At 41.6% G+C, this 13,341-nt stretch overlaps 2 protein-coding genes across 3 annotated transcripts; one reads left to right on the top strand and one right to left on the bottom strand.

The window, feature by feature from the left end:
• The first annotated feature begins 43 nt into the window (after positions 1-43).
• rrp7a (ribosomal RNA processing 7 homolog A) lies at positions 44-2,292 on the top strand. Its single transcript, XM_084926653.1, has 7 exons — positions 44-158; positions 332-474; positions 586-711; positions 800-923; positions 1,630-1,727; positions 1,813-2,020; positions 2,110-2,292. Exons 1-7 carry the CDS (start codon positions 95-97, stop codon positions 2,193-2,195), a joined length of 849 nt encoding a protein of 282 aa, XP_084782779.1. The 5' UTR covers positions 44-94; the 3' UTR covers positions 2,196-2,292.
• Positions 2,293-3,654: 1,362 nt separating this feature from the next.
• Positions 3,655-7,894, bottom strand: LOC146389017 (zona pellucida sperm-binding protein 4-like). 2 transcript variants are annotated; one of them, XM_084926649.1, is made up of 12 exons: positions 7,380-7,894; positions 7,146-7,270; positions 6,835-6,955; positions 6,470-6,604; positions 5,804-5,976; positions 5,537-5,616; positions 5,335-5,468; positions 5,078-5,261; positions 4,861-5,005; positions 4,700-4,769; positions 4,487-4,621; positions 3,655-4,395 (listed from the first exon to the last, which is right to left on the bottom strand). In XM_084926649.1, exons 1-12 carry the CDS (start codon positions 7,579-7,581, stop codon positions 4,253-4,255), a joined length of 1,647 nt encoding a protein of 548 aa, XP_084782775.1. In that variant the 5' UTR covers positions 7,582-7,894; the 3' UTR covers positions 3,655-4,252. The 2 variants fall into 2 exon arrangements, with proteins under 2 accessions (XP_084782775.1, XP_084782774.1); XM_084926648.1 differs by having other exon boundaries at positions 4,487-4,769.
• Positions 7,895-13,341: the final 5,447 nt, after the last annotated feature.

The following is a 13,341-nucleotide window of genomic DNA, read 5'->3' as shown; positions in this document are numbered from 1 at the left end:
GCAAACACAGAAGCTGCTTAGCAGAAAATCTGAGGAGGGGAACGGTACCAAACGGGAATTCAGTTGTACTTCCGGCGTGAAAGGTCACATCAAAATGGCGCCGTCCAAGAAGAAACACGCCAAGAATCAGGCTTCTGTTATTCCTGGAGGATTCACGGGTATTTCTGATTATTACGCCGTTTTTCTGTACCGCTTTGTCCTCGTAGATAAATGTTTGTGTTACGTAACCCGGCTGGTGTGTGTATGAGTGTGTGCTGATCTGTTGACAGAGCTGTAGTCGCTGGGTGATAGCAGACGCTGATGTGTTGTTTTTTCCCGTCTCTCCTCGCAGTGTTGTCCTTACAGTTCAGCTCCGACAGCGCCGCCAGCCACTCGCTGTACGTGAAGGAGCACAGGGTGCGAGCGGAGAGGAGTTCCCACAGACCGCTGGACCGGACTTTATTCGTGCTAAACATCCCTCCGTACTGCTCAGAGGTAGCGCGCCCGCCTGGCTGCTCCGTGTGGTTTGTTTGTTTGTCCTTCATGTAAACAGTAACTACTGCACACTGCCTTTCCTCTCACTGTTTGTGTATGCGTGTGTTACAGGATGTTTTCAAAGATTTATTCTCGCAGTTTGGCAGCGTTCAGTCAGTGGAGCTGAGAGACCACCCGGGGTCCTCCCAGGAGGCTGGACCCAAACTGTCCAAGTTCTTCAAACCAGCTGAAAAACAGGTTGACCTGTGTTCCTGCGCAGTTTCTCGTTTGTTTATGTATGTTTTGTAGATTTCAGTTTCACATTATGTGTCTCTGTCTGTTTCAGGGCTTCAAAGTTGGCTATGTTGTATTTCAAAACTCCTCCAGTTTACCAGCAGTTAAATCACACCCACATGATGTGCCTTTGCTGGTCTGCACAGAGCAGCGCCCAGTCAAAACAGGACTGCAGAGTAAGTAGGCTGTTGCTAAAGTGACACAGTTTAATGTATGAGGCTTAAATAAAACCAAACGAGACATAAAACCACCCCAAACACAGTGGATGGCTACAAAGAAATGCAAAATATAACCAAAGAAGCAAAAGTATCTGCAAAATATGTCTTCAAAAGTGTCATAAAATATGCAGAGATTTAGCTACATGATGCAAAAACTTAGTAGCATTAATATACTGATAAATGCAACATTGAAAATGTACTTTACATGAGTCATTTGTATATTATAACATGTGTATGACCAGGTATGTGCTGAGGTGTAGGATGTGGAATTGGGCAGAAGGATTTACAGCTTTTGGGAATAAGATGTGTTTTAGTGTGTGTGTGTGTGTGTGTGTGTGTGTGTGTGTGTGTGTGTGTGTGTACTTCTAAAGAGCATGTCTGGCGGAAGGATCTTGAAAGGATGTTGTCCAGGGTGTGTAAAGACAGAGAGTCACTAATAATAAAATGTGACACAAATGACCAAAAATAAGTTGAATAAGCTTATGAGTGAAAAATCTGTTATAAAGACGCCAAAAGTCAAGCTTAACGTAAATACAGTGGCTACAAATCGATGCCAAATGGGACATAAAGTGACCTAAGAATGAGAAGAAATGATGCAGAACATCTGGAATCATCTGTAACAAATGAGGTGTATGACACGTGTGTTGTATTTTCTTTATGGCAGAGTGGATCCAGCAGTACACAGACTCCTTTATCCAACCGGAGCAGCTGCAACAAAAAGTCGACTCTTTCATGGAAGACTACGATAAGCGTAAAGAAGAGGTGAGAACTATGTCGCTGTTCCTTCAGCACCGCTGACACGTCCGCTCCGCGTGGCTTCAACGTGGGTTTGATGTTTTGTCCACAGGAAGCGGAGCGGCAGAAGAAGGAGGCCGAGGAGGAGCAAGAGGATGAAGAGGGCTGGGTGAAAGTCACAAGAGGGCACAAGGGTGCCAAGGCGCGCCCTCACAGCGAAGCAGCCAATCAGAGGACTCTACGGAGGGAGATAACGAAGAAGAAGAGGAAGGAGCTCTTGAACTTCTACACCTGGCAGCACAGAAACACGCAGAAAGAACGTAAGTCTCTGATATGTTAATGACATTGTTTACATTTGAGGTTGTGAAAGCATTTTATTTAAATAAGTTTCCTTTTCTTTCTTTTCCAGATATCGCTGAACTAAGGAAAAAGTTTGAGGAGGATAAACAGAGAATAGCTCTGCTGAGGGCACAGAGGAAGTTCAGACCTTACTGAGTCAGCTGCCCGTTTTTTCTTCTCTCATTTCACTGCTTTTGTGTATTTCAGTTGCATTATAAAGGTTTTATGTTAATAAACTGCTATTCTGACTTAATTTTATGATGATTAAATTTCTCACTCCTCACATTAATGATAGTAAATCTAGTCACAGTAAAGCTATAACATGAAGTACTGAAATTTTATAAAACGGCAGTTTAAGACTAATCTCTTTTGCCTGAATTTTAAGATCATAATTTTATGATTTCTGTTCAAATATTTTTATTGTGAAGCACAAGTAGACAATTTTATGATTTCATCAAATTATCAGAGCAGGCTCCAGGCCAGCAACTTTCTGTAATGACATTGTAATGGAGGAGGTCACTTTAAGAGGGATGGACTTGACCTCCTGACTATGAATGATGTAGATGATAAGGTGCTGATTCTATGAATCCACAATCTCAACAGGGTTGTCCGATAAGAACAGATGGCGTATCCACAAAATCCACTGCCACTCAGGTATCTGCCGTTCACTCATTTATTTAACAAGAATCCGAAGCACACATCCATAATGTGAGTGAGGGGATTTAACAGGCTGTAAAATGCTATATGCCGTGTGGTGAGTGATGGTGTGGTTTCTGTTGGAAAGAACATAAAAGTCTTCCATAATTATGTGAACAGAGTGTATTAAATGTATAATACAACAATACAAACAATACTGGATAGTGGAACATTCAACCAAAATAAGGGAGTGTCAACAAATGCTAATTTTACTATTTACATAAATCCTAACTAGGCCTTTACACTAGAGCTAACATGAGAAATTAGTGACGGTCCCTTAATGACCGCACGGCAGAGGCTGCTTCGCAGTAAACGGCTGTAACATTCGGTAAACAAAGTGTGCGCCAAGGATTAGAAGGAACGAAAATCCACACGGTGAGTAAAACTCTGCTGACTCTTCCCACCTGCAGCTCTGACCGAACTCTCTGCGTCGACGTGTGCGTAATGATGAGGTAGAATTGTATCTTCTGATTGGTGAAGAGAATGGGTTGCCTCACCGCTCATTGGCTAAACGGCAGCAGTATGCTGATAACTTACTCAGCAGATGTGTCTCCGTTCGTGAGTTCTGCGAACTGGCTGGCCTTTTGTACAGACATCATAGGTTGATCTTGGTGTTTTTCTGCGTGTGTATGTAAGTTGGCATGGGGCAGTATAGTGGTGTTTCAACCAGATGCCAACAATTTCCTACTTGTGTGTCGTGTGCATAATGTAACATGACCACAGTGTACCCATCTTCAGCCAAATGTCACAGAGCTCATCTCAAGATCTTAACAGATCTCAATCCTATAGAGCACCTTTGAGTTGTGCATGAAACAGGAGATCTGCATTGTGGTCGAACATGTCAGTATAGATCAAAATGTTTGAAGCACAGTCATGTCATGCCTTATTTCTTGATATTTTTCAAGAAAAATGGGTTCAGTAATTTATTGAAGTGCAAACAAATACAGTACATGAGGCAATAACAGAGTTTGTTCACTTTTAACAAGCTTAAATCAATATTTGGTGCAACTACCTTTATTCTCCAACACACTCAGAGCTTTCTCGGGCAGCTTTCTTGTTCATTTTTTTAAGTAGACCTCAGAAATAGTTCTCCAGACTTCTTGAAGGACATTCAAAGCTCTTCGTTGGAAGTTTGCTGCCTTTATTTCTGTTCTCTATCAGGAGGATCCCACACTGCTTTAATAATGTTGAGGCCCAGGCTCTGGGGAGGCCGATCCATGGCTGGTGGTTTCACTGTGTGTTTTTCTATCCAGCTACGCTTTTACGGCATTGGCAGTGTGTTTGGGCTCATTGTCATGCTGTTGTTAATTAGTTGGTTTCACATGGAATTGCATTGTGGATCAAAATGTGATGGCCTCACACCATGACAAAGCCTGCACTGTGTTTTACAGATGGCTATAGACACTTGTATCCCATCAGATCTGCTGTTACTGATTTCCAGTCCAGTTTTTCTGCCATTTGGCTCTCGGCCTTAGCTCAAAAAACCAAAACAAATGCACATATGGACAAATTGACATTTATTGAGATGCATCTTGTTCGTCACGTGCCTGTTGCATTCCTCTGTTCTGACACCTCCTGATGCTTGAACACACAATGAACAGCAGGACCACAAGGAGGCCAGCACCAACACCAGACAGGATATATACGATCACCTGAAACACTAAGGAAGAGAGGGGGTGAGATTCTATTTAAAGAGTGTCATTCATACTCTTTCATGTAATGATTCTAGTTTGGTGCTTTGCTGGATTTACTTTTTTCCCGTTTCATGCAGGGGTCTTTCTCGGCTTCAGTGTTATTCTGGACCAGCTGCAGTGGCCCTAAAGAGACCAGTTGAAGCTGGTGGGGTTGAGATGCAGCCTCTCTTCTCGGTCTCTCCCCCTCAGATGCTTGTGGAAGGACACAGGACAGATTTTTAAAAAATTCCAAAAATAAACAACACGTTAAGTGTACTGTGGTATACTCACAAATGAAGGTACAACGCTGCGCACAGTCAACGTCATTCGTGCAGATTTCCACCCAACAATAGAAGTACATCTGAGTGAGAGAAAACACAAAGCCAGGTCTGTGGGAAAAAAACAAAACAAAACACTGCGTTGCTGAAATATTATAATCTGATAAAACGTACTTCCTCTGGACTTGGATGGCCTGTGCTGGGGTCCAAGAAGGCAAAGGTCTTGACATCAAACCTCCTGACTTGTGAGTGAGATGTGGTCTTCCCCTGTTTGTCCACAGGGACAGAGCTTCTCATATTATCCTGAGGATTTGGACATCTGTACAAAAGGGACAAAACTGTGCTGTTATACTTTTAATTTTTTATTGAGGGGTGGGGGTTAATAACGTACCCATCATAGAGAAGTGTCCACACAGAGTGTCTTGACCCAGGATAAGCAAAGCAGTCTCGCACTCGCAGGGAAAGTGTGGGATCTGGAGATGGCTGCACGATGGAAATCTCCACATTCACAGCTTCACGAAGGGGCAAAGTCAGCGGAAGCTGTTCCTCGGGAATAAAGGATGTAAAGGATGCATCTGCAGCAACAAACATATACACATCACCAGCTGTGATTTGCATACAAAGTGCCTTTTCATTCCATTTTAGTACCTGTGGCTATTCTCATTTGCACTCCGATGGACCCCAGTGCAATGACAGGTGGTGGATTAGTCACCGCATACAAAGACCGCAGTTCTGCTGCACGCTTCAGATCAGATGAGTCGTATTCACACTGGACCTGAAGACTAAAAACCCCAAAACATTCATCACCACCAGTACTGTCTTCTAGAAGAAGATGTATCTATCTCCATACCTAAATTGAGAATTTTTCCCATCATTTCCTGTATGTAGCTCCACCACTTCCACCTCATAGATCACCACATCTCCATTTGCCTAAAAGCCGGAGAGATTTAAAAAAAAAAAAAAAAAAGTTTAAGAAAAGAAGATGATGTGAAAATTCATGGTGGACCACAGAAACATCTAAATGAAAGTTTGTGCTCAATGCTGTGACTGGCTTTGTGTAACTGTGCAAAAAATATTAGGATGATACCCCAATCTAAATATTAGATATAATATTTACCTTCCTCTTTGCACCGCAGTCTGAGACTCCTATCTTGAAGACAGCAGTATCTGGGGTTGTGACAACAGGGTGACAGTGCGGCTGATCCTTTACAATGAGGCTGCTGGGCTCAATGGGCGTGTGTGCATCTGCAGCGTTTACTGAGAACACAAAGTGTCCGTCCAGAGAGCAGGCTGGATGGAGTCACAAACAGGATAATGTTGCATAGTTGTTGTTTTTTTTTGAGTAAAACACAAATTAAAAAACCCAAAAACAAAACCCTGTTTTGTCCTCATCACTGCATAATTGTCTTTATAACTACATAATGTTGAATACTATATTAGCATGTATTGAAAGCTCTGCTGCTAACTATAGATGTAATTTTACTGCTCATCAGTGCCAAACATTATTGGTACTGCTTGGTACCTGGTACTCTGTAGTACCAAACATATTTACGGTGGTAACAAGACTGCATTTTGTTATGAAGGCCACGCATATACTGGCAGGAGGTCTGTCCACAGTCAAAATACACAAACCTCTGATTAATTTGAGATTTTTGGTATCCATTTCTGATATTTCTGATTTCCCTTAAGCCCCCCCACACGACTGGTTATTAAGGGGTTAAGAGTCCTAGAAGCAGCCCTGCTTGTTTAGAGGAAAGGTTGGGGGGGAAAATACAAATCTTACCATTGAGTGTGTAGTAGCAGGCTGAATCACGAGCATCATAGCAGCAGCCCAGTTTGTAGCAGACATCACTGGAAACCCTTTGGTGGCCACAGTCCACTCGAAGAGCTCTTTCAATGTCACAGTTTCCAGGGAATGCTGGAGAAGAGTTCTGTTTTTAAATGTCTTAGATCGTCACTCTGAACTGTGCAGACTCCTACCCAGTATTGGTAATTACAAGAACAACAAGACAACACTCTAAACTTGGCTCCAGGGGGAAATTGTGCCAGGGGGACGTTTGACTGATGAAAAGGGAGAGCTGATTTTAGGTATACAGGACACAACTGGGTCAGTGAGTTTGTCAAGCTCAATCAGCTGTCTCCACTCACGTGTTGGGCGCGGCTGAGTCCTCTCACGTCTTGTCTTTATCAGGGGACAGCTGATGTTGACCCTGATCCATCGATCCTCTCCTGCCAGCTGGACCTGCAGCGGGATGACGGCTTTGCTGCCCTGAGGATGAAAGGTTATTGCAGCGTGGCTGTCAAGAAGTGACATACATGCAGATTGTAAACTCATTTTTACCTCCATTGGTTTCAATCATTAAAACTTAATAGTAAATATACTATAATTGCATTATTTTTGGCCCTACTTGGCAATCCCATACATTTCCTTCATGTAAACTCTGCAGCAGGATTCACACCTCAACATGGACAAAGCAGCTGTCATATCTGCTGAAAAACGAGAGGCTCTGGTTCTTCACTCTAGCCACTTGCACTCCACAGGTCTTCTCATACTGAGGCACTGGGACTGTGGCCCCTGTCACGTCTAAGGAAACAAAGCACACACACACACATGGTCTGAGATAAATGCAAAAGATGAGGGTCAACTAAATGAACCAGGCATCTTCCTCACATCCCGCTGCCCTATACCTCACCTCTGGCGTACACATTGTTTTTCACCAGAGGACCAAACACAGCTCTGATGCCTCGGAGAGAGCAGGTGACTCGCGGCATGGCGAGCTGTTTCCTCTGCTCGAGTGTTTTCTTCCTGTGATCTGGGGAAAGGCAGACGCAGCGCCGAGCCATGACGGTGAAAAGTAAAAGAGTCGCGCAAATCTTTATAGAACGATAATTCATCTCGCTATAGTTTGCAAACTTTGTCTTTTAACAGCAGAAATATCCAGCCCTATCTAAGGCGCTGGAGACGGTCACGTGACACCTGTTAATTAGTGTTAATTAATTTAAAGCTATGGCGTTCCTCGGGCTCGGGGACCAGTGCAGTGCAGAGAGTTAAAGGGTGTCGCAGACCTGCTCAGCGTCACCCGCCTGTGCGCACCGAGAGCTGCAGAAGCTGACGTGCACGCGGCCACAGAATAAAGCCGGTAATTAATAAAAAAGGTCAACGTTTAAATATTAAATATCACACTGAGCGCATGCACGGCCAACTCTATCCTAAGGGGGCCATTAAATGAAAGCATTGCATAACTCGCTGGCCTCACCCCCCTCTCGCTCTCCCCATGGCAAAGCTTGTACCCACCCCAGTTATTATATAAGCAGTCTTAAACCTTTACTCACTGCCATCAGAACACCCACTCATCCTGTCAGAATTGCAAGGAAATGCCCATTTTGTTGCTCTATTCCAGCTGTGTTTGCTTTGAAAACATTTTGCTTTGCAATAAATGACCTGATTTTCTGTGCAGGCTTAAATGAAGTTAGTTATCTTAATTCAATTCAATTTTATTTATATAGCGCCAAATCACAACAAAAGTCGCCTCAAGGCGCTTCATAGATACAGAGAAAAACCCAACAATCATATGACCCCCTATGAGCAAGCGCTTTGGCGACAGTGGGAAGGAAAAACTCCCTTTTAACAGGAAGAAACCTCCGGCAGAACCAGGCTCAGGGAGGGGCGGCCATCTGCTGCGACCGGTTGGGGTGAGAGAAGGAAGACAGGATAAAAGACATGCTGTGGAAGAGAGACAGAGGTTAATAACAGATATGATTCAATGCAGAGAGGTCTATTAATACATAGTGAGTGAGAAAGGTGACTGGAAAGGAAAAACTCAATGCATCATGGGAATCCCCCAGCAGCCTACGTCTATTGCAGCATAACTAAGGGAGGATTCAGGGTCACCTGGTCCAGCCCTAACTATATGCTTTAGCAAAAAGGAAAGTTTTAAGCCTAATCTTGAAAGTAGAGATAGTGTCTGTCTCCTGAATCTAAACTGGAAGCTGGTTCCACAGAAGAGGGGCCTGAAAACTGAAGGCTCTGCCTCCCATTCTACTTTTAAAATACTCTAGGAACAAAAAGTAGGCCTGCAGAGCGAGAGCGAAGTGCTCTAATAGGGTGATATGGTACTACAAGGTCATTACAGTTTTTTGCAATCGCCAACAAGCGCCTACCCATACTTCAGATACTTTTTCTAAACTCTTAACACAGACTCACACCTACAAAACACAATTGGCCAAATGGATAATTTTCTTCTCAAAAATACATTTTGGTAAATATATACTAACTCTTCATTTCAAAATAGAACACATCTTTCTCTGCACACACTAACTGTACAAAAACACTATAAATCTGACTCAAAATGAAATTAGTCTGTCAAAGAATAACACTTGTTTTCACTTCACAAGGTACATGCAGTCAATCAAAGTACACCAGGTTTCAAAATACTGGCTATTATTGACATTACAAAAACTGCATAGACTTTTATGTTTCAGTTTTACAGGTATTTGCATGCGAAACATGCAATCCACCATTTTGACACCAGAAATGTCTTGGTTGGTAACTGTATGTCCACATGTACAGTAATGTTCACATTCAAAAGCATTCCAGTAAAAAGCAAACAAGTTTTTGTTTCTTTACTGTTTACTACAGGAGGTACAGTAGAAACACGGTATGATAGGACAGAAAGTTTTACAGTATTGCTTACAGTGAACAAAATATCCATGAAACACACAAGAGCATTCTGAACAAAAAAGACAACAACAGCAAAAAGCCAAGATAAAAAGGGGGGGAGGGGGAGGGGGGCTAAAAAAAGGCAAAAAAGTTGCATCTAATCTCTGCGATCTTCAGGGTTAGGCCACATGTTTTCATCAACATCACATCTGATGTTATCCAAGTCGATGCACCTGGGATAAAACCGCCTGGTATGTCGGATCCACCCTTGGCAATCGTCAACTGTGATGTCCCTGGAGCCAGCATCCATGGCTTCAAGGAGGGACATCTGGTCATGTGGCTGATGGTCATAAACCTTCCACCTCCATGCAGAAAATAACTCCTCTATGGGGTTGAGGAAAGGTGAATAGGGTGGAAGGAAGAGACTTACCAGTCTTGGGTGGACTTCAAACCATGTTGTTATTGCTTGCGAGTGATGGAAAGCCACATTGTCCCAGGTAATTACAAAGGTCCTCATGTTTTCACCCTCCTGACCCTGCTCTGGAACCAGGCGCTGGTGGAGATCATTGAGAAAGGCAAGCAAGCGCTCTGTATTATAGGGTCCAACCTGACATCTGTGAAGGAGTAATCCTGCATTTGCAATTGCTGCACACATGGTAATGTTTGCCCCTCTCTGTCCTGGCACATCAACTGTGGCCCTTTTTCCAATTACATTTCGTCCACGTCGACGCCTTTTGGCCAGATTGAATCCTGCCTCATCGATGTATATGAATTCATGAGGGGCCTGGTTGGCCTCCAATTCCATAACTCTCTGAAACAAAGTTTATGTAAGTCATGTTATTACTGTATACCATACTGTACTGTAACCTAGCATTGTGTAGGTTACCTACTTGCAAAGTGCAAAGCTTATAGAACTGGACATTGGATTGAATATACACTATACCTGGACATATTGTCGTCGTAGCTCCTTGACCCTCTCACTGTTCCTCTCAAAGGGAACAGTGTAGAGCTGCTTCATCCGCACTCTGTGTTTGGACAATGTCCGCGTAATGGTTGTGAGGCTGATTCTATCGATATTGTCAAATATCTCATGGTCCGCCACAATTCTAGTTTGAATTTCACGCAGTTTTATTGCATTGTTTGCAGTGACCATTTCTACAATGGCAAGCTCCTGATCATTACTGAGGAGCTTTCCTCTTCCCCCAGAGGGTGGAAGACGTTGCATTCTTTAGAAAGACAAAAAATTCAACATATGCATTACTGTATGACCATATTGACATGTCAAGTGAGAATAGAAACAATCCATGTAAAATGCAATACTTACCTGTTGGTTTGTTGAAAGATGCGTATAATGGAGGCAACCGTTGACCGCCTCAAATTGGGCTGCACTCTTTCACCAGCCTCTCTTAGTGAAAGACCATGGTTGATTACATGGTCAATGATAGTGGCACGAATTTCATCACTGACTTGCAGCCCTTGGAATGCCACCACCACGCATTCTTACACCTCTACTTTGCCCTCTCCTTGGGCCTGCTCTTCTCCCTGGGCCCCTTGCTCTTACTCTTCCTCGACCAGACATTACAGTGTTTGTCTTTTTTTTGTTTCCAAAAACATCACTCCTCAAGGTCTTGCCTTATAAACCCCACTGAGTCTAAGCCAGAATGGAAGAAGCTGTGGTTGGCCCAATTTACCCAACATAAATCAGCTGTGTGTCAATTATTCAATTGTTTGTTTATTATCAGCTGAGATATATTTTTGATATTGATATTGTTTTTGTACTGATATCATTGCAGAAGCAGAGGTTTTTATACTGTATCTAAGGTTTGGAATATTGTTTTTGCTATTGTGGGATGTTGTGTGTTAACATTCGTAGATACTACAAAAACAGTCCATAATTTTGTTGGGAGGTATAGCTTGTCTGTTAAGAAAATGTAAGCATTGTGGAAATGTGTTCACTGACTGCATATTGGGTGAACACGACATGAAATGTGTGAATGGTATGGCCACAACAGACCGATGCTGTGCTAATTGTGTTTAGAGTTTTGCAAATGTGACAACTGTTTGGACAAACGCTTGTTAGCGACTGAAAAAAACTGTAAGATAAGATGGGGCCTGATTATTTAAGACCTTGTATGTGAGGAGCAGGATTTTGAATTCAATTCTGGATTTAACAGGAAGCCAATGAAGGGAAGCCAAAACAGGAGAAATATGCTCTCTCTTTCTAGTCCCTGTCAGTACTCTTGCTGCAGCATTTTGGATTAGCTGAAGGTTTTTCAGTGAGTTTTTTGGACATCCTGATAATAATGAATTACAGTAGTCCAGCCTGGAAGTAATAAATGCATGAACTAGTTTTTCAGCGTCACTCTGAGACAGGATATTTCTAATTTTAGAGATGTTGCGCAAATGGAAGAACGCAGTCTTACATATTTGTTTAATATGTGCGTTGAAGGACATGTCCTCGTCAAAAATGACTCCAAGGTTCCTCACAGCGTTACTGGAGGCCAAGGTAATGCCATCCAGAGTAAGAATCTGGTTAGATACCAGATCTTAATCCAGACCAAGCTGGACTCCAGCACAGTGCAGCTTTCAAGCTAATTTTAATTTAGCTAAACCTTAATTATCCCAAGTCAACATTCAAAGGCTACAGTATAGAAAGTGTAGTACATAGAATCAGGGAGAGATCTCGGCAGTTGCTATAATGATGTTGCCTGCATGGATATGGTTGTCGTTTTTTCTACTTCCCTTATTGTCAACAAGTTTATATACACCGGGAGAAACAGATATATAGCCAATACAAAAGGGGGCAAATAGAACAACAACAAAAGAGAAACTGGGAAATAATCGGTTACACTCTATGCATAGTTTTGTATAAATAACCTAATTTTTGTAAATTATTTTTTAATAATTTGCAGGATAAATGCTGTAACTGTAACATTTACTATATTAAAGTAAAAATTTAAAATACCTGGTTAAAAAAACAGTACTTCTGATTGCTTTGCACTTCTACTTCATTGTATTTTGGATGGAAATGTAACAGTACATAAAAGCTTGAATTACTTACGCACATTTTGATGTTAAACTGCGTATTATTACAGAGGATTATGCCTTAAATAGCGGCAGTACTTCATGTAGTAATATATCTATATGAGGGAGCAGGGCAGCTCACGAGTTTCTCCATCTGTGCTTTCCTTTGTATAATATCCCGGAAACACCCATCATAATATGTAACTATATTATTTCAAATTATCAATAAAATGATGAACAGTTGGCTTGATTCACTTTTTTGTATATGTAACATTCAAACAATAGCTAATTATTAACTCTGCAATATTATTCTATTTTATTTACAGAATTCCTACATTAAATTACACTAAAAAGTAAAAGGTGTGGAAAAATAGGTGAATTAAAAACTACACGTTAGCAAAAAAATAAAAACCAAAGCACCCCCCTCCCCGATGAGCTAGCAAAGAATTAGTAAATGATAACGGATAGGAACAACAACAAAAACCAAACCAACAAAACAAAACAAGACAAATAAAAAACAAACAAAAAACCCAGTGGATTTTCAGAGATAAAACTAAACGGATACGAACAAATCCAGTCTGGAAATTAACTGAAACTAAGTAAGAAAATAAATAAATAAATAAAGAAAGAAATTTCTTAGTAAAGGAATAAATAAATAAAATAAAATAAGATAAAATATATTAAAACTTGACGGAAAAAGACAGTGATAACTTGGAATCAAATTATTAATTTCATCGTCAAATTTATTTGATTATTTATAATTTACATTTTTAGAAAAAAATGTTACACCTATCCAAAACGGATGGGTGGCGGGGAAAATACGTTGGGAACAACAATCCAGCGTAAACACACTTTTATTCAGAAACCATTCTGAATATTTCTAACTTTTACTGGGATCGTGTGAGACACTTCTTCTGTTTGATTGTGTGGATATTGTTTACCGTCCCACGGCAGGTCACGAGTTGTCAGAC

This window comes from Perissodus microlepis, chromosome 4 (assembly GCF_051167445.1).
Source record: "Perissodus microlepis isolate ML-2025 ecotype Zambia chromosome 4, ASM5116744v1, whole genome shotgun sequence".
Lineage (NCBI taxonomy): Eukaryota > Metazoa > Chordata > Actinopteri > Cichliformes > Cichlidae > Perissodus > Perissodus microlepis.
This window is presented reverse-complemented; position numbering and strand designations above follow the sequence as displayed.